Source organism: Carassius carassius, chromosome 40 (assembly GCF_963082965.1).
Source record: "Carassius carassius chromosome 40, fCarCar2.1, whole genome shotgun sequence".
NCBI classification, from domain to species: Eukaryota; Metazoa; Chordata; class Actinopteri; order Cypriniformes; family Cyprinidae; genus Carassius; species Carassius carassius.
The window spans coordinates 27,147,451-27,170,569 of NC_081794.1; the positions used below are offsets into that span (position 1 = coordinate 27,147,451).

Here is a 23,119-nt window from a genome sequence, read left to right on the forward strand (position 1 = left end):
GTAATGTGTTTACTTACTGGCAGCATTCAACTTGATTACAGCTACAGCTCAGAGAAAGTTAGTGCTTTTATTAGAAAAGCTGTGGAACTCTTTGTTCTTATGTACTGTTGTTTAAAAGGAAAGAAAAGAAAATGTAAAAAGTGCTTTTTTTTAGTACTGTACAGACACAAGCTGAATGAAAGACGTGCAGACAGACAGAGAGAGGAAAGATGTCTGGCATGAGAACAGATCTCAGCAGCTCTTGTTTTAAGGTCCTAATTAAAGCAGCAGGGATGCAGGTTGTGAACGACAGGCGAGTTGAGAGAGATTCTCACGATTCTGCAGTCTTCAAGTGGACCTGCTGACGGTCATAACTCATCCACTGTTAGCTCACTATTGACTGATCTATAAAACTCACTTCATTAGCACATGCTTTTATCTAAAGTAACTTACAGAACACTTACCATAAGCACAAGAAATTGCAGGGGTTAAATATCTTAATTGGGTGATTAACTGACCTCTTCATCACCACACCCAGATGGAATCTGCTGACTTCTGTCCATGTTCTATGCTGATTTTACAAAAAAATAATAATATATAATATATATAATAGTAAATAATAATAATAATCAAACTAGCAGAATGAATTTAAACACAGTCAAAATTGGATAGTATTACATGCTGAAGGCTCAATGAAATTGCACAAACTATTTAATACACCAACAAAGAGAAGATGCAGGTACAGAAAACCTGAGTCTCAACATCTGCATGGATAACACTGAGCCGCTACAGCGCTGCTGACAGATACAAGTGTTGAGAGCACAAAACACTGAGCGTTTCTGGAGTGCGTCTCTGGAGATGGAAGTTCAAACGCCGTTTGCTCAGGGAACTGAATTTAGATGCTTTGATTTCAGTCATGACAGCTGGACAAAACCCATGGAATAAGGGCTGACCAATCCTGCGGGTTACAAAAAGTCTCTCTCTAAATGCATGTGCGCGTACATATAACAGAGCAAAAGAACCACAAAACCTGATGAAAATAACGACTCTATATGCTGATTCAACAAAATCCAAGCAAAGGAGACACATGTCACCCTGGAGGAGACCATGCGGTGGTGTGGCCTTACTAGCGGCTAGGACAACGAAAAATCAATGCGTGCTGCGTCAGCAGAAAGCACTTTGCTCCTAGTGGCCCTTATGAGGGCAGATTAAAAAAAATAGACAAACAGAGAATGAAAAAAAGAAAGAAAAGTTGCGTAGATGAACCAAACTATGACTGTAAAAGGTGAAAGATCTCCCCACAACTCAATTCACTCATTTACTCATGTCATTTTTAATCTGTATGACAGACTTTCTTCTGTGAAAGGCAAAATATGCATGTCTCAATGGGGTGCAGAGTTGTTTTGACCCCTACATTCTTCAAAATCTCTTTTGTTGTGTTGAAGAATGTGACACAGGGTTGGAAATATGTGGGGGTGAGCATATGTTCTCAAGGAGATCTCCCTTAAATGTCTCAAACAAAACTCTAGCTTTGAATCTATTTCATAAACTTTCTCAAATCCCAGCTTGTCCTCGGAAGCAACTTTGTTTCCCAGCAGACTGATAAAACCTTTTCTTTTGTGGCGATGGGCTGCAAGTCTATCTGAAATAATGTGGTGATGTGATGTGGAATTATAATGCAAACTTGGAACGACTTTTCAGTCATTCAGTTGCTAAAACATTATCATCTTAGAATGTCTGACAGCCAATCAGAATAAGCATAATGCCATGCCAAAACTGACCAATCAGAGTATCACAAAGTGGCAAATGATAAATAAATGCATGAATTGCTGTTTTAAACCAAGATAAATAAGCTTTGATATATATTAAAGTCTGACCTCATGCATTTATGTACTGTATGTGTGTGTGTGTGTGTGTGTGTGTGTGTGTGTGTATGTATGTGTATGTATGTGTATATATATATATATATATATATATATATATATGAATATGAAAGTACACTTAATGAAAGTTAGAAATTTTGCCTTGGCAATTAAATTACAGTTTTTAATAAATAATAATAAATATTATTATTATTATTATTATTATTATGACAGTATTAAATTACACCTTTTTTTGCTTTTGTTTAGCATTTAATCAAGCAAATAAAAAATACAATGAATGAAACTAAACAACAACCATAAAATTACATACACAAATATGTGTAGCAAATTACATAAAATAACCAATCATTAAATAAATTTATATATACATACATACATATATACACACACCCTTGTTTTCACTTAGCATTAACATTTTTATATTTAATTACATATGCATTTAATATATGTAATAATAATGTATTTTATAAGTATAATAAACAAACTTTTAACATTTATAATTTAAATAATGAAAAATAAAAAATAATGTAAAAAAGGAATTAAAAAAGGAATTGAAGGAACTGACATCTATGTAAATCAGCAGGTCATCACATGACCTAAAGCTGGATTTTCCTGGCAATTTCCCTCCTCTCTTTCTCTTTCTCTCTGCTTTGCCTCCCTCCCTCCCTCCCTCCCTTCTCTCTCTCTCTCTCTCTCTCTCAGTGTGTCGCTGGCTCTCGGGTCTCTCAGTTCTTAGAGCGGCTGGTTCAGGATGGATGTCTCATGCGCACACATACCATTGCTGAGTGCCGGACCCCGCTGCATCCCGTTGGCAGTGTGCGCATGAGTGTGTGTGTGCATGCATGTGTGTGTGTGTGTGTGTGTGTGCGTGCGTGAGAGCGAGAGTTGTGGGGGAGCGCCGGTCTGGTAAAGACGCATGAGTGTTTTGGGGCAGATCTCAGTGGAATCTCTCACCCTGGATGTGTAAGGATCACAGGAGCAGCGTCTGACCATACGTGTGTTACACGGAGAAACTTCCAGCATGGCAGACCCTCTCTCCGGACCCTGACGGACCCCAGCTACGCTGAGAGGGAAGACATGTGTTGGTCATCTCTCCCTCCCCTTCATCATCATCATCATCAACACTGAGCTGTGTCTGGAGGTGAGTCTCTGCCTTTACATTTGAGCTCATGTTTGTAATCACGTTTAACCTTGTGGAAATGCACCTTCAGTCATTTCAGCTTGTGAATCCTCAATCATAATGCTTAGAAAACATACAAACACACAAGAAACTTGAACTGCAAAGTTGATTTGAGAAAAGACGTTGAGTGCTGCATCTAAGAACATCATCAGAACAAACACGCCGAGATCCTCTGTTCCTGTGGGGTCTCAACCGACCATCGCAATGCTTCGTTTAGCATTATTATAATCTTTTTATTTCAACCCACGCAGAGAGAGAGAGAGCGAGAGAGAGAGAGAGAGAGCTTATGGTGGTCTGAACTGTAAAGCATTTAGAAACTGTGTTTTCAAGCTTAAGGTTAAATCAGGACTATTTCAGTGAAAAACAATCATTTGGGCATCATTTTCTCTGCCTCACATTGATTAAAACCTGTATGACGTTACGTTTTTCTGTGAAACACAAGAGGAGGTGTTTAGCTGAATGTCCATGCTGTTCTTTTCCACACAATTAAAATGAACAAGCACAGAAGATATTAAGCTGCAAAAAGGAATAAAAATCACAAAAAATGGTTGTGCATTATGTTATACTATATAAATATTTATTTCCTCTATATGTCAAAAGTTTGGAATCTTTTAACTTTTTAACTTTTAAGCTCACTAAAGCTGCATTCATTTAATTAAAAATACATCAAAAACAGGAAATTTCGATTTTTTTATTTTTTATTTTTACAATTTAAAATATCTATTTTCTATGTGACTATATTTTAAAATGTAATTTATTCCTTTGATGCAAAGCTAATTTCTCAGCATCATTACTCCAGTCTTCGGTTACACAAGACCCTTCAGAAATCATTCTAATATGATGATTAGAGAAACATTTCTAATCAGTGCTGAGAACCGGTTTTGTTGCTCATTTTTTACTGTTACTTATAATTTTAATTTAATTAGATTTTTTTTATTATTAAGTAAATGCAGCACTGGTGAGCATTTGAGACTTCTTCAGTGGCGCCAGCCTGCATGGGTTCTTGCGCGTTTCACAATGCAAATGAGTTCAGAGAGCTAGAGTGATCACTACATGAATTGTAAAAAAAAAAAGGGCAAAAAAAAAGGCGTGGGGTGGGGGCTGAATAAACGTTTTGAATTATGTTTCAGAAACAAAAAGTAATACAGGTTTTCAAAAACATGAGGGTAAGTAAACAATGACAGGATTTAGATTTTTAGTTGAACTATGTCTTTAAAAGTGTCAATGGCTCAACTGACCTGATGAAAGGCCCATAACAAGAGCATAATAGAGATAAATACTGCTTGTTAGCACTAGAGACCAATCCAACGCCCAGAGCACAAACCCATCGGCCACAAGTCAGGAAAACGCTCGCCAACACACACTCTAGTCTGCTTAGACAAACAGTGTGAGTGTGTGTGTGTGTGTGTGTGTGTGTGTGTGAGAGAGAGAGAGAGAGAGAGAATGAGCATGAGAAGGAAAAAGAGACTTTATCTGGGTTCTACCTGAAGGATCACAACTTTAATTTCTGTCTGAAACACTCCCATACTCCCATATGTTTACTGTACATCCTCAATCAGATACCAGAGGAAACACACAGAGAGAAAGATGCATACTGAATTATGATGGTCAGTCATCTACTGTACAGTAAGCTGGGTGAATCACACAGCCATATTGGACAGAGAGAAGGACAGACGGACAGATAATTATTTTTTGCATTGATGTATGCCTAATTTACATTACTGAACTGCACTATGAAAAGAATAAAACAATAAATAAACAAACAACCAGTAATGAGCATAAGATTAACATAACTCAACAGTACATAGATAACAGGCCTAAATAAGCTTTTCAACATCCAACCAACATTCATGACCAACATTCAGGACAAAACATACCACACATTCAATAGATGATCGTTCAGAAGTCATGAACAAGTCCAAGTTTACGCCGAACACTAAAGCGTGCAGCAGTAAATGCCGTTCTGCATCAATATACGCTGCTTGACAAAGACAAAGTTGGAGGTCATAGATCTTGGCAGAGTTGGCAAACCCCACGCCACAGCTGAACACTTGAGACGCATTAAGAAACCTTTTGGAATCGGATCTTGACTCTGAGTCGTGAGGAGCCTAAAGACTCGCTGTCTCGCTCTTCACCTGCCTCACACTCAGAAACAGGAGCCACGAACACGAGGAAGCCAGATGTCTGCAGTCTCCAGTCTGTTTGCTCACTGTACGAATGCAGAGACGAGGAGAGGTCACAACATTCCTGGAATCTAAAGAGATTCAGACATGAGCCGGCAACATTTGATATGGCCATCTCGGCCTTTCCAAGAGACCTGCTCCACGCAGCTGTTCTGACCAACAGTCGCCTGCTTGGGAAGAAACATCTGACCAATGTAAAAGTGATCAACTAAGAGTCTCTTTCCTGTGGCGTTCTCAGAATCTCAGAAAACTGAGTATAAAACTGAACATACAGCGCTGATTTTATACTGTACATCTGAACTTTAATCCACACTGGATTCACCAACCAGTTCATCCTCAAACACTCACTAAACCTGGGAAGAGAAGACTGAAAAACACAAAGCCAGTAAATCAGAATAGAGACTGACATTTCATGACGAAATGAGGAAATTAATATCATTTGTTTTCTTCCATCCATCCTACTCTCCTTCTTTCTTTACCCATTGATCTTTATTTCTCCCTTTCACCATCCGTTAATCAATCTTTCTTTGCTTTCTTCCTTCCTTTTTCCACCTTACTATCTTTCATTCCTTATATCCCATCCATTTTTCTGTCTCTTTCCATCCATCCATTTTTCTTTTGTTGCTTCTTTCATTTGTCATTTCTTTATTTTTCTCTCTCCATCCATTTTTCTTCCCTCATCCATCTTTCTTTTCATCCATCAATCTGTTTCTTAACTGCCTGTCGTTCATCTTTCTTTATTTCTTGCCATGCATCCATCAATTGATCCATCCTTTCCTCCATCCATCCATCTTATTTTTCCTTGACATCAATCTATCTATCTTTATTTCTATAGCAATCGATCCATCCATTAATTTTCTCCTTCTGACATCCATCCATCCACCCATTTTTCTTTCTTCCATCCATTTTTCTCTTTCCTGGCACCCAGTCATCTTTCTTTCTTTCCATCCATCAGTCCACCCATCCATTCATCCATCTTTTTCTTTCTTTCCATCCATCCATTTTTCTCTTTCCTGCCATCAATCCATCCATCCATCCCTTTTTATTCCTTGCCCATCCATCCATCCATCCATTCATAATATCATCTAACAATGTTTATGGTAAACTGCTTATTACTTTTGAAATTTACTATTAATTGCTGAGTGAGAATAATTTCAAAGTAAACCCTCCACCACATTTTATTCTCAGTGCAAAAATGGAGAGCACAAACACCTGAAAAATAATGCATTTACCCAGGGCACCTTGTGTACATCTAACAACAATCTCACACATAAACACATGTATTGAGTGCAGTGTGTGTGTGTGTGTGTGTGTGTGTGTGTGTGTGTTCTGGTTACCTGGTCTCCAGCAGCAACCACTTTACAGATGCTACATCTGCACCACTGCACACCTTCATGAACCACTCTGCACATTAAGCATCAGTGCTAATGTTTGATGGCTGAATTAGTCTTGTTTTGATGTATAGCTGGAGGACAATCACACAATGCATCTCTGCTCTCATTCTCCATCCCCGATCTCACATGTCTGCTTTTCTGGGAAATAAAGAGAGTTGTGGGTAATGGAAGCTGCACCCCGCTGTCTGAAACTCCACAGAGAGCCTCTCCATGACATTAACTGACAGACAGAGAGATAATACACTGCAGAAGAGTTAAAAACCAGTCAGTGCTAATCTGACCCCTCTCCTGAGCAGCAAAGTCCCGGTTAAATATCCACAAGAACCTTAATCAAAAATGTTTAAGAGCTTTGGCTTCGCATGTGTGTGTTTGTGTAAAGCTCTGGGGTGAGATGTTTTACTACTCAGCATTGAGTCAGATACAGTTCCCTGTACACCAGCGACTTCCTCAAAATACTGCAGGTCTATCAGAGCTGAATACTAAATAGAGTAAAAGCTCTTAGCAAAGCCGGAGAAGAAATCCGTTCAGGGTCAGCGGGGCACATCAGGCTCTGACTCCACTAAACGCTTTGATTCATTTCCAGTGAACTGACATCTTCATTTGAAACACACATTATTCATATTATTAGATCATATAGTGCATCAAATAGTGCTTACATTTTTACACTTTAGTTCATAAATCGGATAGCACATTTGGATGTATAGTGATCTGTTACTATAGATCTTTACTGTTTTCGTGGCCTTGTGTTCTGAACCAAATGTGAGGAGATACAAAAGACCATGTAGCGCTGATAATCCTTCCACATCTCTCTATCGATTTGTCCTCATGGTCTGCACACACAAAAACAAACAGTGTAGTCCAACTGACAAACAAATGACTCTAGAGGGCTGCTTCCTTTCAGGGAATCAGAAACATACGATGCAACTGGTCTAGTACAATTCAGAAACAAATGACTATTATGAGCAGATTAAAAAGATTCATTTGTCTTTGGAATCGACACATACAGCACAATCAGCTCATTCTAATTCACAAACAAATGACTCATGTACCAATCATTTTTTAGCTAATCAAAAAACATATGCCACACTAAGCCTAATCAAATACTCAAACAAATGACTGTTTTGAAATGAAGTTAGAAGGAATATATCAAAGAGTCAAACTCAAAACATCACAGACAATCTACTGATTCTGAGAATATTTGTTTTTAGCACATTAATAATATACAGAACATTTAGAACAGTCCATTTCAAAAACAAATGACTCCCATAAATCATTCATCTCTATCTATCTATCTATCTATCTATCTATCTATCTATCTATCTATCTATCTATCTATCTATCTATCTATCACATATGGCACCATCCACATAATTCAAATCACAAATGACTCATATGAACTGATTCTTTTAACAAATCAAAAAGACTCTCAAACTCAATTACCATATTGAATCAATCAGTCAAACGAATCCTTCACAGCAACTAATTACATTTCAGCTCATAAATCTTCATCCATCTACTGTTTGTCAATGACTGAATGAAAGTGAGCCATCCATCTATCCATCCATCTATGCTATCATTAGCAAATGTGCACAGCAATAGTCAGAAATGTCATAATGCTTCATCTTCAGAGCTTCAGTGAGGTGGCTGTAATGTTTGATGAATGTGGATTTAAAGGACTAACCAGCAGGGCAGATGTGATGATCTCTGAGCTTTCGCTGCAGTAAAGTCAGCGTTTAAATAGTCTTCTCTCCACCTGAGCGTAACACTTCACAGACCAGCTAAAGAGATGCATCTAATGGAAAGACAGCAAGCGCACTAACTCTAGTCTGACAGTGACGCATCATTAAAGGGTTCTAGCATCAGAGAGCCACAATTATTAGAAGCACAATCCTCTAATAGCAGCCGTTCAGATGGACGGCCTCATCTTATGGCATTAGAGAAACGATTAACGGACAAAGGATTTGACTCCATACTCTGGCTTTAATGCAGCAGGGATCACACTCACAATATCCTCCATACCATCACAAACACAATGTTATACTTTGCATATCTGTAGTCCATCGTGCACACAAATACATTCTAATACACAAAATTATTTCATTTTCTTCATACGTAGAACTTTCGTTCTATCCTTTTTACTGAATCAAAAACAGATCAATTTAAAAAAAGATTTCAAAAAGATCATCTTTGTACTTTATTTACTTTTTTTTTACTAAATGAATGCTTATTTTCATTAAATGCAGCACCGTATCGACTGTAGAGAATACAAATACTTCTACTTAGAAATAATTAACACAAATATATTTACAAAAACATTATGAGGCATTAGAAATGCCACATGAAGGCTTCTGAGTAATGAAAAGATTAATCTGCTATTAAAACATCTCGGTATTAGCATGATACATCACAAGAGTTACAAGAGAAGAAACTGATGGTTTGGTTGAAATGATTGACATAAAAAACCCTCATCTGATAATAAGTGCTGAAAATAGAGACTGTTTTAACTACATCCTGGTCATATTACACATGCATATGAACTCTTTTTCTGTGTCGAATGTGAACAGGCCTCATTCTGAGAAAGCACACTAATAATATCCTGCAGGGGGAATCACCAGGAGAAAACCCAGCAGACAAACCAAATAAATAAATAACAGAAAGGCAGCAGCTAAAGCTGGATTAGGGTGAGCTCTCGGCCCCACACACTCTCTAGTGCCACACTTTCATTTGTTCCTGCAGTGTTTTAGGACACACTGTGCTCAACAACACATGCTCCTGGCAGCAAGAAAAGAAAGAAATCGAGCAGGGAAGGGATTTCCTGTTTTATTAACGCTCACAGATGTAGGAGGATGAATATGAGATGTGACCCGAGGCTCCTGTACAATGCTACAAGTCCAATTTAATTAACCAATTTAATTTTATCTGTTATCAAACCCGAAAGCACATTCTTTACATGCACATTACTTGATGGCCAAATTAAAACCCTCATCTTGACTGCGCTTGAGGAAACCAGCCAGAACACATTAAACACCTCGATTAGAAAGCAGACACAAGCTGCAGGTCAACACTGGAGAAGCACATGAAGGTCCTGAAAACTCAAAAAATACAAAGCTCTTTTCCATAAATTTCTGACAAACAAAGCATCACAAAAGTAATCCACAAGTCAAAACTCAATACAGCATTGTATGAAGAAAAGACATAAATATAAGTTGTTTATCACTGAAAATATTAATCTTCAAACGAACGATCAAAGAAAATGAATTGATGCACCACATTACTTTTAAGTGCAGAAGTAATAATAATAATAATTTTAATCATTGCAAAAAATCTGAAGGTCAGTGTTTCGCTAAATTTGTAATAACAAAATAAAAATAACATTTTAATATTGCTTTGATAAAGAAATGACCTAAATGTAAAAGTTCAATTAAAATAAAAATAGATTATATTAATTCAATTAAAATATTCCCCTTTGAATTGTGGTGCAACCACCATTTTATTTCTAAATATAAAAGTAATATTGTCAAAAAAACAATTAAATAAATAGATAAAAGAAGATCAAGGATTCTTTAAATTTCAATACTACCACAACTAATGTGGTGCAGTCACACTTCTTAAGTAATACTATTAATAAAAAAATAAATTGAACATCTATCTGAAAACACTTTTTTAGCCATCTGAAAGACTAGTACATCTTGAAGAGTAGGACGATAAATCAATAAGGAATGGGGAGAGACACTAAGGTCTCAGATGAAAGTTTACAGGTCAGTTCACTTGATTTTTGGGGGAAACTGAAGAGGAAGGAGGACAAGTTGTCCATTCATCCTTCCGTGAGAGTGTGTTTGAACTCCTCTAGTTAGAGTTGGCATGAGAAAGCAGCAGTGTTAGGCAGATGAACATGTCACCAGGAAAAATGAAGAGCTTGCTGTAGAACACAGAACTAAAGGTTCAGGTGACGTCGATGAGTTACGATTCACCGTCTTACAACCAAAGCCTGCAGAGACTCACGTGTGACTGAACAGATGTGGCTCTTTAATTGAAGACACACAAACAGTAGCGACTCTCGTGCTTGGATACATGTCTGCTGGTCTGTACGCTTCCCACAACACATGATGATCTACAGTGATTACCATTCACAGCCTGCTGTGACTTCATTACATATGAACTTGAGACGGAACCGTTCACATATCTCACGTGTGGCTGTTTGTATTATAAATGACACATAGATGCAAGATTTACTGTACAATGAGCCTTTTCCAGAAGGCATTGCTAACTACGTAGTTGCTAGATGTCAAAGTTCTCTAGATCAGGGTAAAATTAGCAATAATCATTAGTGTGAATTTAAATTTCATTAGCCACACCCACCAGCACGTTGTTTTGCAATTTAATTTGTAGACTAATTTAAAGGTAATGCATTCTTGGAATTGAAGTTTTCTTTCACCATGATATTAATTAAATATGATAATATATATTACGGAATACAAATTAGGTAGCATTTCTGAACCATCCATCCACAAAATATCCAAACCTTCAAAATATAAAAGGCCAACATTTTAAGTTTCCCCTGACAATCTTTTAGCTTTTCAAGTACAAATAAAATTAATTAATAAAAAAAAAAAAAAAAGTTCAGTTTAATTTTACCTTTCAAATTAATGTTTGTTTTAAATTCAGAATTAGGTATAATATTTATAATAATATTAATAAAATGTTATTTTTATTTTTCTTGTTGTTATCAATAGATATTTTAATAATTAGAATTAAATGATGATTTCCTTACTGTACATTCAGATTTAAACTGCAATCCTGTTTGCTACCTCATATTGAAAATTCTAAACTGAATTAGAATTTAACTGAATTTGATAAAGCATTCTCCATTCAATTAAGGATGCTGCATAATAATAATAATAATAATAATAATAATATTACATAATTAACTATTACAGTAATTTATTTCCTTACATTTAAATTTAAATCGCTTTTCTGTTTGCTACCAAATTCAAATTCATTTACTTGAAAAATCGTTCTCAATTCTATACATTAAATGGTGCATAAAATAAAATCCAATAATATAAAACTCATAAATGACACACAACCCTGGATGCTATGCAGTTGCTTTGGTCGCTATACAGTTTTTCAACCAAATCTTATGTTCAGTCGCTCTAGCCATGTGATTCGAGGGTACGCTCATATCTGTAACGCAAACAGTCAACTCAAAGCATGACTAACAGCAATAGTTATTCTCGCCATATCAAGCAGCACTAATGAAAGCAGTGTGCAAATAAAATCACTTTTTTTAAGTTTACCGTCTTCCACCTTTCATTTCAGGGTCTTCAAAGATAAAGCTGATTTTCAAAAGCTCAGGTTGACAAAGTCCAGGAAGAGAAAACCACTCGACTGTTGCTAAGATACCACAATATCAAACACCAGGCAACTGTGAAAATATAATTTGATGAATTAATTCTTTAGAATCTTATGTAAATAAAGTCATGCTTTGCTGTTTACATAATCCCAGGGCTGCTAATGCTTCTTTGGGGGACTCGAGCCATCAGCAGTACCCTTTCTGATTAATTGAGTTGGAAATGCATTTGGGATGGGCTTTCCCTGACAACCGGGTTACACTATTAATACATCACACTCAGAAGAGAGCGGGAACAAGGAGGAAGAGAGATGCCTACGATGTTTAGACAACTGCGGATTTGATTTAAATTATTAATACAATCGCATGACTCCTAGCAGCCGTATCGATCTCGTTTGCATGTTGTTCGGCCAGCGCGTGTTTGGCTGGTGTATTGAAGGTTTGTAATGATATCTGCAGCTCATATCGATCCCGAATGGGTCAGGAAGACAGCTAGTTGCCGAGGGTCTGTCACTACCAATTTATCTCACCTTCCTCGAGGCCCTTACCAAATGATTTAGAGTAATAGACATAATCCAATAGCGCAGAAAGCATTAGAGACGCTCAACATGACACTCCTGCAGAAAGTGCAGCTAAGTAACTCTGAGATCAACCTGCTTCTAAAGCTGCAGAGGAATCCACACTCCATTAGATTACATATTATTGAATTTTGCGAACATATGCTGTTCCTGTATGGATTGTTATTCTGCTGTCTACACATGTGCATGAGAAACCTATTCCAGACTATTCCAGGAGTAACGTGAGCTTTTTTTGGCTCATTGAAAACAACACAAACACACACCAGTTTTATCTGGTTCTAAAATCTAATTGGCTGAGAGTCTTTTCCAGTTATGCTATATTCTAGTAATAACAGCACTCCAACCGTTTCACCATTTGTAGCACTCAACTCACAGCACTTTTCAAAGAGAGTGTCATGGCACGCCCAAATCAAATATAATTTTACAAATAATACTGTTTTTGTTCCACAGAATGTAATTTTAAGAGTTTTTAGGCAGAATGTAGTTGTTTAGACTTCAAATATGTGGTTGATGAATAAAGATACCATTGATTTGAAAATTTGCTTTGATGTTTTTCGGAGATCTGAGCTTCCGCTGAGAGCACCCTCACCTCGGCCAGATCTTCTGGAATTTGCCACTGAAGTCTCTATAGTGGTTAAACATGGGACATAATTAGTTTGGAGTAAATCTAACAGGCAGTTTTTGGATCTCACTGAGTAAATTAGAAAAATAAAGTAGGTTTTCTAATATAGATAGATAGATAGTAGGTAGTAGGACATAGAGACAGACAGAGACATAGAGAAAAAGAGAGAGAGAGAGATAGATAGATGCATACCTACATACTGTACATATATACAGCATCAACACACTCCCATATTTCCAGAAAAGAATGCACATATCAAGGCACTAAAAAAGGCAGTTTGACACACAGGCCTCGTAGGGAAGCTGGGAGTTTTGGCAGGACGATGATGCTGAATCACAGGGCAAGCAGTGTCTCTCTTTCTATTAGTTAGCTGAGGGATGGTAAACTCCAGGGAGGTAGACAGATGACATGCTTTCACTCCTATCATTCTACATGTGCACGGTCGCTCCAGAACACACAAGATTAAGAGATGCAATTAACTGTCAAAGACAAACAAGTCATGGGCTAAGACAACACTCATGAGATTGCTCCATAAATTTCATCACAAACAAACCGAGCAGGTTAGTGAACGAAAGGACGTTAATTCGGTATATGAAATGTTCATAGAGTCTGGGGATGAAGGATGTTGCAGCTGTGCCCTTTTCTGGTTCCATGACTGATTATTTTCAAATTTGTGTCAGATCATTTAAGCACAGAAATCTAAACTACTAATACAACTGCATGCAAGATACAGCTACTAAAGGCAAGAGGGAAGTGGTTAGAGAGTTTGACTCCTAAGCTCTAAGGTTGTGGGTTCGTGTCTCGGACCGGCAATACCACGACAGAGGTGCCCTTGAGCAAGGCACTGAACCCCCAACTGCTCCCCATGCACTGCAGCATAAATGGCTGTCCACTGCTCCGGATGTGTGTTCACGGTGTGTGTGTTCACTGCTGTGTGTGTGCACTTTGGATGGGTTAAATGCAGAGCACGAATTCTGAGTATGGGTCACAAAAAAAAAATTATTTTCCCAACTAATAATATTTTGTTTGCAGGAACCATGGTGAGCAAGGACGCTGGTAAATGCATGCTCACCAACTCTGAATCTGACTCAGAGGCAACGGCAACCTCCATGGCCCTGGAGGTCAAAGGATCATCGGACGCAAGCCGACATGTGCGCAAACGCAACAAAGCCCTTCAGGTGCGCTTCAAGGACATCTGCGAGGCACAGAATGAACAGGCTGCTGCGGCCCGAGGGGGAAAGCCGGTCTACAAGGTGGCATACCGCAAGTACATGACTGTCCCAGCTCGCAGATCAATCCCCAATGTCACCAAAAGCACCGGAGTGCAAACATCACCGGACCTTAGGAAGCATTACCAGACTTTTCCATTTGAGCGGAAGAAAGGACATACAGTCAAGCATGCCGCTGTTGTGGAGAGCTATAAGGATCAGGATGATGGGTTTGTTATTGATGTAAAGAGGGCGAAAGCTACCGAGGCAGGTAGGGAGTGTGTAACCTCTCAAAATGTGAGGAAAACAAGAGCATTAATGCACACCAGCAAATGTGTCGCAACTATAGAGCAACACCCACAAGCCAGGGACTGTCTGGAGAGAACAGACGGACCGTGTTCGGATGCTTTGGTTCTTCCTTGTGCGACAGATGGGTCCGCAGTGGGAACAGACAACTCGGACTATCAGATCTGTAGCGTCAGAAGTAAACACAGTAAGGGCTTCCAGAGAGACTCTGGAACTCTTGATCGCTCAGGCAAGCTGCAGTTGCTGAACTCTGGGGAGAGCGGTGGGAATATTCTAGAGGATTCCTCTTCCAAAGTGATGGGTCCTATTGAATGGAACTCTCTCACGGAGGTGGAATGCCTGGAGAGTCCATCCGAGCGGAGCAAACGCAAGAAGACTCTGCAGCTCAATGGTCTGCAGTCGCAGACGCTGCCACGGACCAGTTGCACGACGCAGGTCCAGTGCCACACAGGCACGCTGTCTGCTCGACCACTGCGGGCCATGGAGGCGGCGGTGCCAGTGACTCCAGTCTCCACGAAAGCCGTTCCTATGCCCGCGCCTCCATGTAGGGGCAGCACGGGAGCAGGAACTATACAGACGGAGAATGAGGCGTGCAAACAGGTAGTGCCTGTCAATCAGGATGGGGATGTTAAAGCGCAGCTCCAGGCCATGGAAAACATGATCAGCTCCAGCCAGGAAACCATCAAAGTGCTACTGGGTGTCATTCAGGAGCTGGAAAAAGGAGAAGCTCATAGAGAAGGGTAAGATGATGTATTTTAACCAGAATGCAAAGAGTAAAATTAAATAATATGCCAAAAGAACTGCATCAAACAAAATTGCAATTTCCCACAGGTTTCCCAAAACAGGTCAAATGCAATGTGTTGAAGCACAATGGACTACTTTGGTTGTTTCGATATGCATTGCATACAAAGAAACAAATCCATGATAGAAAACATTACGTCAGTCCCACATATTGTTTGGTTCTCAAACTGCTATAGTAGGTCTAACTAGGAAGGATGAGTACAGCTTTGTTTGGTTACCAAGACTTCAAAGGAAGCACTCTATTTCATAAAAATAAAATTCTGTGCCAACAGAACTACACCAAGCAGAAATGCATTTCTTCATAGGTTTCCCCAATGTGTTGAAAGCGTCATTGAGCCACAATGCAAATTGTTCAGAAAGCAAGACTGTATGGGCAGGCAGAAGCAGAATTGCATTTTCACACAGGCTTCTCCAAACATTCACAATAAATGCCACCTGCAATGTGTTGAATGTGCAAGTTAACCACAATACAGATTTTTTTTGTAAAGATGACCTAAAGCTGGTTTATTTTGGTTTTCTCTGTGCGTTTATGCATTGGACACAATAAATGTTTTTTAACACAGAAACAAAACATCAGGTAGGCCTAATTTGCATAGATGAGTGTAGCTTTAATTGGTTAGTAACTTTAAGTGTAGCACATTGTTTCAAAATATGAAATTCTGTGACAAAGTAATTGAAAAATCCACAATGCACGCCAACTACAATGTAAACAACAATGCACATTGTTCAATAAGTTGACAAAGACGGATTACTTTGGTAGTTTCCAATACATGCATGAAATACAAGAAAGTACTCCAACAACAAAAACATTCGTTTCAGAGCCATTGTTTGGTTCTATAGCTATAGTAAGTCTTATGAGGATTAGTACGTGCATATTTGGTTGGTTAGTAAGATTTAAGGGCAACACGTTTTTTTATAAAAATAAAATTGTGCCAACAGAACTGCCCTTGACCTAAAATTGATTACTTTGGTTGTCTCTATGGTGTTCTAAACATTAAATAACCTCCAAGAATTGTTAAACTGACTGCTACAGTATAGCAGGTATAATTAGAATGAATAAGTGAATCTTTGGTCTGTTAGCAAGACTTCTGGGGCATCGCTCTTTTTCATATCAACTTTTATCACCTTGCATTCAACATGGGAAATTTGCTAGAGGCCTTCTAAATACTACTTACTTAATGATGCCAAGAGCTTTCTACTTTCGAGAGTGCCTATTTAATCTAACAATTGAATCCGCTCCAAATCGGGGCAGAGGCATTAAGCAATGACAAACCTTTTTTAAGAGAGTAGAAAAAGACAATAAAATGTATTATGCAGTATATTTAGATGAAATGAACAAGTCCGAATGGGAAATATCTTAGACACTAACTAGTAAGCTACACAAGCAGGATATTTACATGCATAACAGCTGAATATTTACAGTCAGAGCCAATCAATGATAAACCAGCTCATTCCCACAGCAGGATATCATGCAAATCAGCCTAAACTATCGCTTTAAAATATTCCAATGCCACATTTAGCTTTATCCCACCAAGCTAAGCATAACATACTGATTAGTTCAGCATTTACACAAAAAAAAACTGTACTACATTGACTAAGCCCCTTATGAGATCAGTTTGCATGCAATTTAGAGAGAAACAGAAATAATCTAATGTTTGAGACCGGTTAGGTCAAGGGAAATGAAAAATTTAAGTTTGCACAGGAAACAAACTTATTTTCCTGCATTTTCACACACGCATTTCTCTAAAGATGCTTTGAGATGCAAACACTAGAACCCCGCCAGGATAGTGATTAAAAACGGCATTAATTACCTGCAACACTAAATGTCTATTTTATATACTTGAAGCACAATTAAGGACACAGCAAGAGGGTTTCAAAAACAACTGATCCAGTAGATGATCAGGAGACTAGACAACATCATCATGAGAATGATTAGAGATCTGCTCAAGCACAAACTCGGAGAATCACTGGACAATGGGCCGTTGACTGATCAAAACAACATATTTTGCATAATAAACACATTATCCGATGCAATATTAATTTAAGACTTCTATAAAATCTAATAGCATGCTTTACACACAAAAAAGCATTGACAAGAACAATTGAAACTCAACTTTGGTTTCAGAGAGAGAATTTTCTAACATTACCCGAGCAAACATAAGAGGTTTCTTATGGATAATGTTTTTCCAGATATTGCACTTTAAGTAATATTTTTATGTATTCTCCCGGCGATGCAACAAGTTTTCAATTCCCCAGCTCAGGTCTGAGCATTTTCCTGCATCCAATGCAGAAATAGTTAATGCTTGTGTGGTTATGCAACATTAGTCTCATTCCACACACTCAGAAATGTCATTCGTGTGACAAAAGACATGACTGGAGGATGTAGGTGAATGTGCTCATAATTACATCTGTTACATTACCACAGGCTTGATGTAGTAGTTTTCAACATGTTCAAAAGCGTGCTGCAGACAAAGAAGTATGCAAAGAGGCGTTTGACTAAAAACATGATACAGGATCAAAGGGAATTATAGCAGTTGTGTAGCTAAACTATGAATCACAGTAAAAAGCACTCATTCACACACACACACACACATATATATATATATATATATTCACTTATATAGTCCTGTGCAAATGACTTAGGCCGCTAGTATTTTCACCAACCAAAAATGGTTTTAAGTCAATTATTTCTATCTTTTGCTGTCGTATGTCAGTGGTAAATATTAGTTTACATTTCCGAACATTATTTTTGCCATTAATTGTAATAATCCAGTGAGATTTGTGTTTGCACGAGGAGTCTGACAGCAGCCAGTGCTCCAGACAGAGATCTGATCATCATCATCATCAGTCTGTCTGGAATAACATGAAGAAACACAACAAACAGAGACCGATTCAATCCAGAAGAACTGTGCCAATGTCTCCAAGACACTTCAAGAAACCTACCTGCAAAGCTTCCTGAAAATCAATGTTCAAGTAAACCTAGGACAAAAGCTTTTTTTAACGTATAGTGTGGTCAGACCAAATGTTCATTTAATTTAGTTAAGTTAATAGAAGTTAATTAATAAAATCTATATGGCATTATTTTTGACAGCATCCTAACTTTACAGCATTTTACACAAGTGCCTAAAACTTTGCACTGTACTTTAGCTTTGCAGGTTTCTTGAAGTGTCTTGGAGACATTGGCACAGTTCTTCTGGATTGAGTCTGTCTCAGTTTGTTGTGTTTCTTCATGTTATTCCAGACAGACTGATGATGATGATCAGATCAGATCAGGGGCCCGTTCTTCGTACGTCGCTAACTCAGTTAGCTGGATTTGAATGTTGACGATTTGGCGTGATCTTGGATCGTTTGGTTCTTCGAAGCTCATCCCGGAGCTGCTGTCATAGCAACAGGTCCGTAAGCTTAAACCTGCTCGGGAGCAGCTTATTTCATGTAAACAGGATTAGATCGCTTCTTTTCAACCAGAACTGATACTCTAAATATGTCTGGTAGCACCGCTACTTTATTACAAGAGTATCGTACTGATCCAGGGACAATAATTTAAAATAAGAATCATTTAAAAATTATTTAAAAATAATATAAAAATGCTGTGTAGTCCATAACAACCTATTATAGACAGCCAGTTTTACTCACTGAAATATTTATTTGTCATAAAAGTATTACTTAATAATTGTATTAGAGTCTTACACACATGCTATACAGATAATAGAGTCGTGCATTATTTTGAGTGATGACTGCTATTATAAGAGTGGCTTTATGGAGCGCAGGAGATGCAGATAACATGATATTGACCCTTAAGAAACTTTCATTAATGCTGTCACGTAACAAATCTGTCCAAATATACAATGAAATGAATAGATAATTTCTACACTGAAATAAAAATTTAAAGACTGCACAACTATTATAAATTGCGAATCTAAATAATTGGGAATCATGAAAAACATTCTAATAAAAAAAACATGTATCTATTATCTGTTTCATGTATCTATTATAACATTTATGTAGTTTTGTTTGCTTGGCTGTTTCCTTATAAAAGTCCAGAAATTTGTCAAGTTTTTCGTCGGGTGTCGTTTTAAATTATATGACGTCATTACATTGCCGTCTTGCCACCAGCCAATCGCTGCACTGCTGATCATGGTTTCGAGTATCGATACATATCCCCTTTTAAGCCAACACATGAACGCGCAATTATCTCAGATAACTCAATCCAGCGATACTAATCATACACAACAGGTGTGTTCGAAGAACCCAATTAGCCGGATCATGATTAGCACGATGATATCATCTTGGATGTGTCATTTGATCTTGGATGTAATAAGCGACGTACGAAGAACGGGCCCCAGATCTCTGTCTGGAGCACTGGCTGCTGTCAGACTCCTTGTGCAAACACACATCTCACTGGATTATTACAATTAATGTCTAAAATAATGTTTGGAAATGTAAATTTATATTTACTACTGACATACTACAGCAAAAGATAGAAATAATTGACTTAAAACCATTTTTTTGTTGGTGAAAATACTAGTAGCCTAAGACATTTGCACAGTATTGTATATATTTCTAATCTATCTATCTATCTATCTATCTATCTATCTATCTATCTATCTATCTATCTATCTATCTATCTATACACACACACACACACACACACACACACGGCTTAAAAAAAATACATATCTCCTGTTTTGCAATAATATCTCTGCTGCTTGACATTTCTATATACCCTCATAACCAGCCCTTGCTAAAAAATGACAAAAATATTTTATTTTAAATTAATAATTACCATAATTCATCCATACTGAAAATTAGTAAGATACTATATATATATATATATATGTCACCCAAAGCTTTGAAAATAAATACTTCTGACAGTAACTGTTTCTCTTTTAAATAATAATCGATGCAATCTGCACAAATAATATGCTGCCCAATAACAGAGGGTCCTTTGTGGGAGAATTCAACTTGCGTCCCAAAGGTCTTCTTTCTCTCTCTCTCTTGGAATACAATATAATTGACTTTCCTTTTTACATTCCAACACATTACCTCCTGCGCTTTGCCAGCTGCTCCGGAGGGTTCGGCCTGATCACTGCTGGCAGCCAGAGCCTGGTGACAAACAATATTCTGCCTTCCTCCTGCCCTCCTGTCCAGCCTCAGGCTCCCAGCAACAGCGCTATACATCACTGTTCCCATTTGGCATGGAAACTAGCCTCAGATAAACCCCACGCATCAGCAAACAGCACTTCACATGCTCTCATTAGAGCCAAAATGGCCATCGGTGTCCCACTCTTTAACACGATGAGCCCCACAGTTTGATCTGTGAAGGAGGCCGGTGCAGGTAATGGTCGAGTGGTCTGCTCTCTGGCAGTGACTGCTAAAAATCAGCTCTGGACTGCAGTTTCAGTCTCACTGAGTCACAGAGAAGCACTTTTGGTTCATTTTTTTTTTTTTTTGCATTTTGACAATAATATATCAGGATTTGATCCTTAACCTGAAGATGTACAACCAGCTAGATTAGACTAGTATTGTGCTAAATAATAATGAAAGTCAAATTATGTATGCAAGCACATTAAAATAACAAAAAACACAAGTAAAAAGGTGAGACAAACACCTGCAAGTTCAAACTAAATTATAAAAACAAACTTTCAAGACTCGATAGTTGCAGGAAAAAATCTTTCTATATTATTTCATCAAGCTAATTTCATCACAAATAGTTCATTTTAAATTAAATTTCCCAATTTATATATTTAAATCATATTTTCAACATTTAAACACTTATCAATTTCAAGAATTAATTGAAATTCTTCCATTTTGAAATTATTACAATGGATTATCAAAAAATAAGCTTCAAAAAAAAAAAAATCTTTAAAGAAATCAATAAAGTGGTAAACATCAGTTTACTGACTTTAATAATAATCAATGAATATTGATCATTATTAAAGTGAAATGTAAAAAAAAGTGAAAAAAAAAATTACTTTTAAAAATATATGTATATATATTTTGGGTTAAACATCCATAAACAAAAGAGTGGTTTAACTACCAAAATTACCTATAACTTAACATAAACGCACACATTGACATTACGAATTTAAATTATTTTCTGTACTAATCGACAAGATGCCAGAGATGCTGTCAATACAGCTTAACTTGTATTCATCCTGTAATACTCCAGCAATGAGAGACGGACAGAGTCGAGCTGGAGATACGGATCGACAGACAGATATGAACATGCCTCATCAGAGTTACTGATCACTCCGTCGAGTTCCCATCAGTCTGACATTGGCCCTCCATCGCTGGACCGTCAGACGGGTCGACAGGTCACCTTCTTCCTGCCAGCAAAGCAATCGTTGCGACGACAGGCAGTAATTACTAATGTCAGCCAACAGTGAAAGTAAAGCTTCTCGAATTTTCGGACCCCACACATCACCACCGGCAGAGAAAACCTTGTTGAAAAAAGGAGATTTACCTTAGCATTCATAGATGTAAGAAATAGTCAGCTCAGTCTATAGCAGGGGTTTTCAAACTGTGGGTCGCGACCCACTCGTGGGTCACGGAATGGAACAAGGTGGGTCGCACAAAGTCACTTGGCTGCAGCTAATTTTGCGTTTCAATGACACACAGACACTAACACAGTTCAGTCTAGGGCTGCACGAATGTGACGAGTGGGGCGGGGCCTAGTGCCATGGGAACAGAGCTAGGCCGGTGGAGTGATTGGGAAATGAGCAACACTCACCGGTCTCAAGAACCACGGAGGAGATCGGAAAGATACAAAAGAGGAGCGATGACAGTGAAGGACGAGAGAGGACCAGGCCTGGGTTTTATTTTGTGTTTGTTTTTTATTTGTGCACGGCAGTCATCCGAGAGGGGCTGTCGCGCTGTTTTGTGTTTATTTGGTTATTAAAACTTTGTTTGATTGTCCGCCGGTTCCCACCTCTTTCCACGAAGGAGTCATCGAGGCGGTGGGCTGGAGTGAGTTCGCCCCCGCCCCCCCCCCCCCCCCCCCCCGGCAACTCACTCCAGCCCACCACATCGAGCACCCTCGGCGGCAGACTCCTTCGCCCTGCTCGATGGCACTGCGGATTCACCCCAGCGGCGAAGGATCTTCGGCAGCGCGCCCCTCCTTCCTCCCTGGCTTCGGCACCAGTGTAAAACATTAAAATCTTCACAATCACAGGAAGAAGGAGGCGGGAACTGGGAACCCACTCATCACAACGATATAGCCCACCAACATTAATAATGAACTGCAATATCCTTAGTGTGATTTTCAAATTGCAATTAAGTCCGTGTGCGTTGCGTGTTTTGAAGGTCTCAGAGCAATGTCATTAAAAGGTTCAATCGGTCTTTTTTTACCTATTTCACAATTATTTTAATCTCCAAACTGTTTTAGATAGTTCTGCTTTGCTTCTTATGCTTTTCTAAAAAAGTGTTGGATTGTGCTCCGTTCTCGCCGACACACACGGAAGGATCATGAATGCAACAAAACACAGCAGCGCAGATCACACTTCACTGGAGTGAGCCTGCTTCACGTTTTTATGGACACTACATATTTTAACGCCAGTAAACAAAAATTAAAACTTGTAAATTTGTAGTGAAATTTTCAGTTGTACTCTAAAATAAAATGGTTATTTTTCTTAAATA

The 23,119-nt window shown here is 38.2% G+C and overlaps 2 protein-coding genes across 3 annotated transcripts in view; one reads left to right on the forward strand and one right to left on the reverse strand.

The window, feature by feature from the left end:
- The window catches only part of dock1 (dedicator of cytokinesis 1), a 251,029-nt gene that overhangs the window by 100,839 nt on the left and 127,071 nt on the right, over positions 1-23,119 (reverse strand). The gene's annotated exons all lie outside the window — the stretch shown is intronic.
- The window catches only part of LOC132122484 (inhibitory synaptic factor 2A), a 42,272-nt gene continuing 21,745 nt past the window's right edge, over positions 2,593-23,119 (forward strand). Inside the window, exons 1-2 of the mRNA XM_059532818.1 lie at positions 2,593-3,003; positions 14,202-15,423. Coding sequence (XP_059388801.1) covers positions 14,207-15,423 — 1,217 coding nt within the window. The 5' untranslated portion in view covers positions 2,593-3,003; positions 14,202-14,206. The remainder of the gene's footprint in view (positions 3,004-14,201; positions 15,424-23,119) is intronic.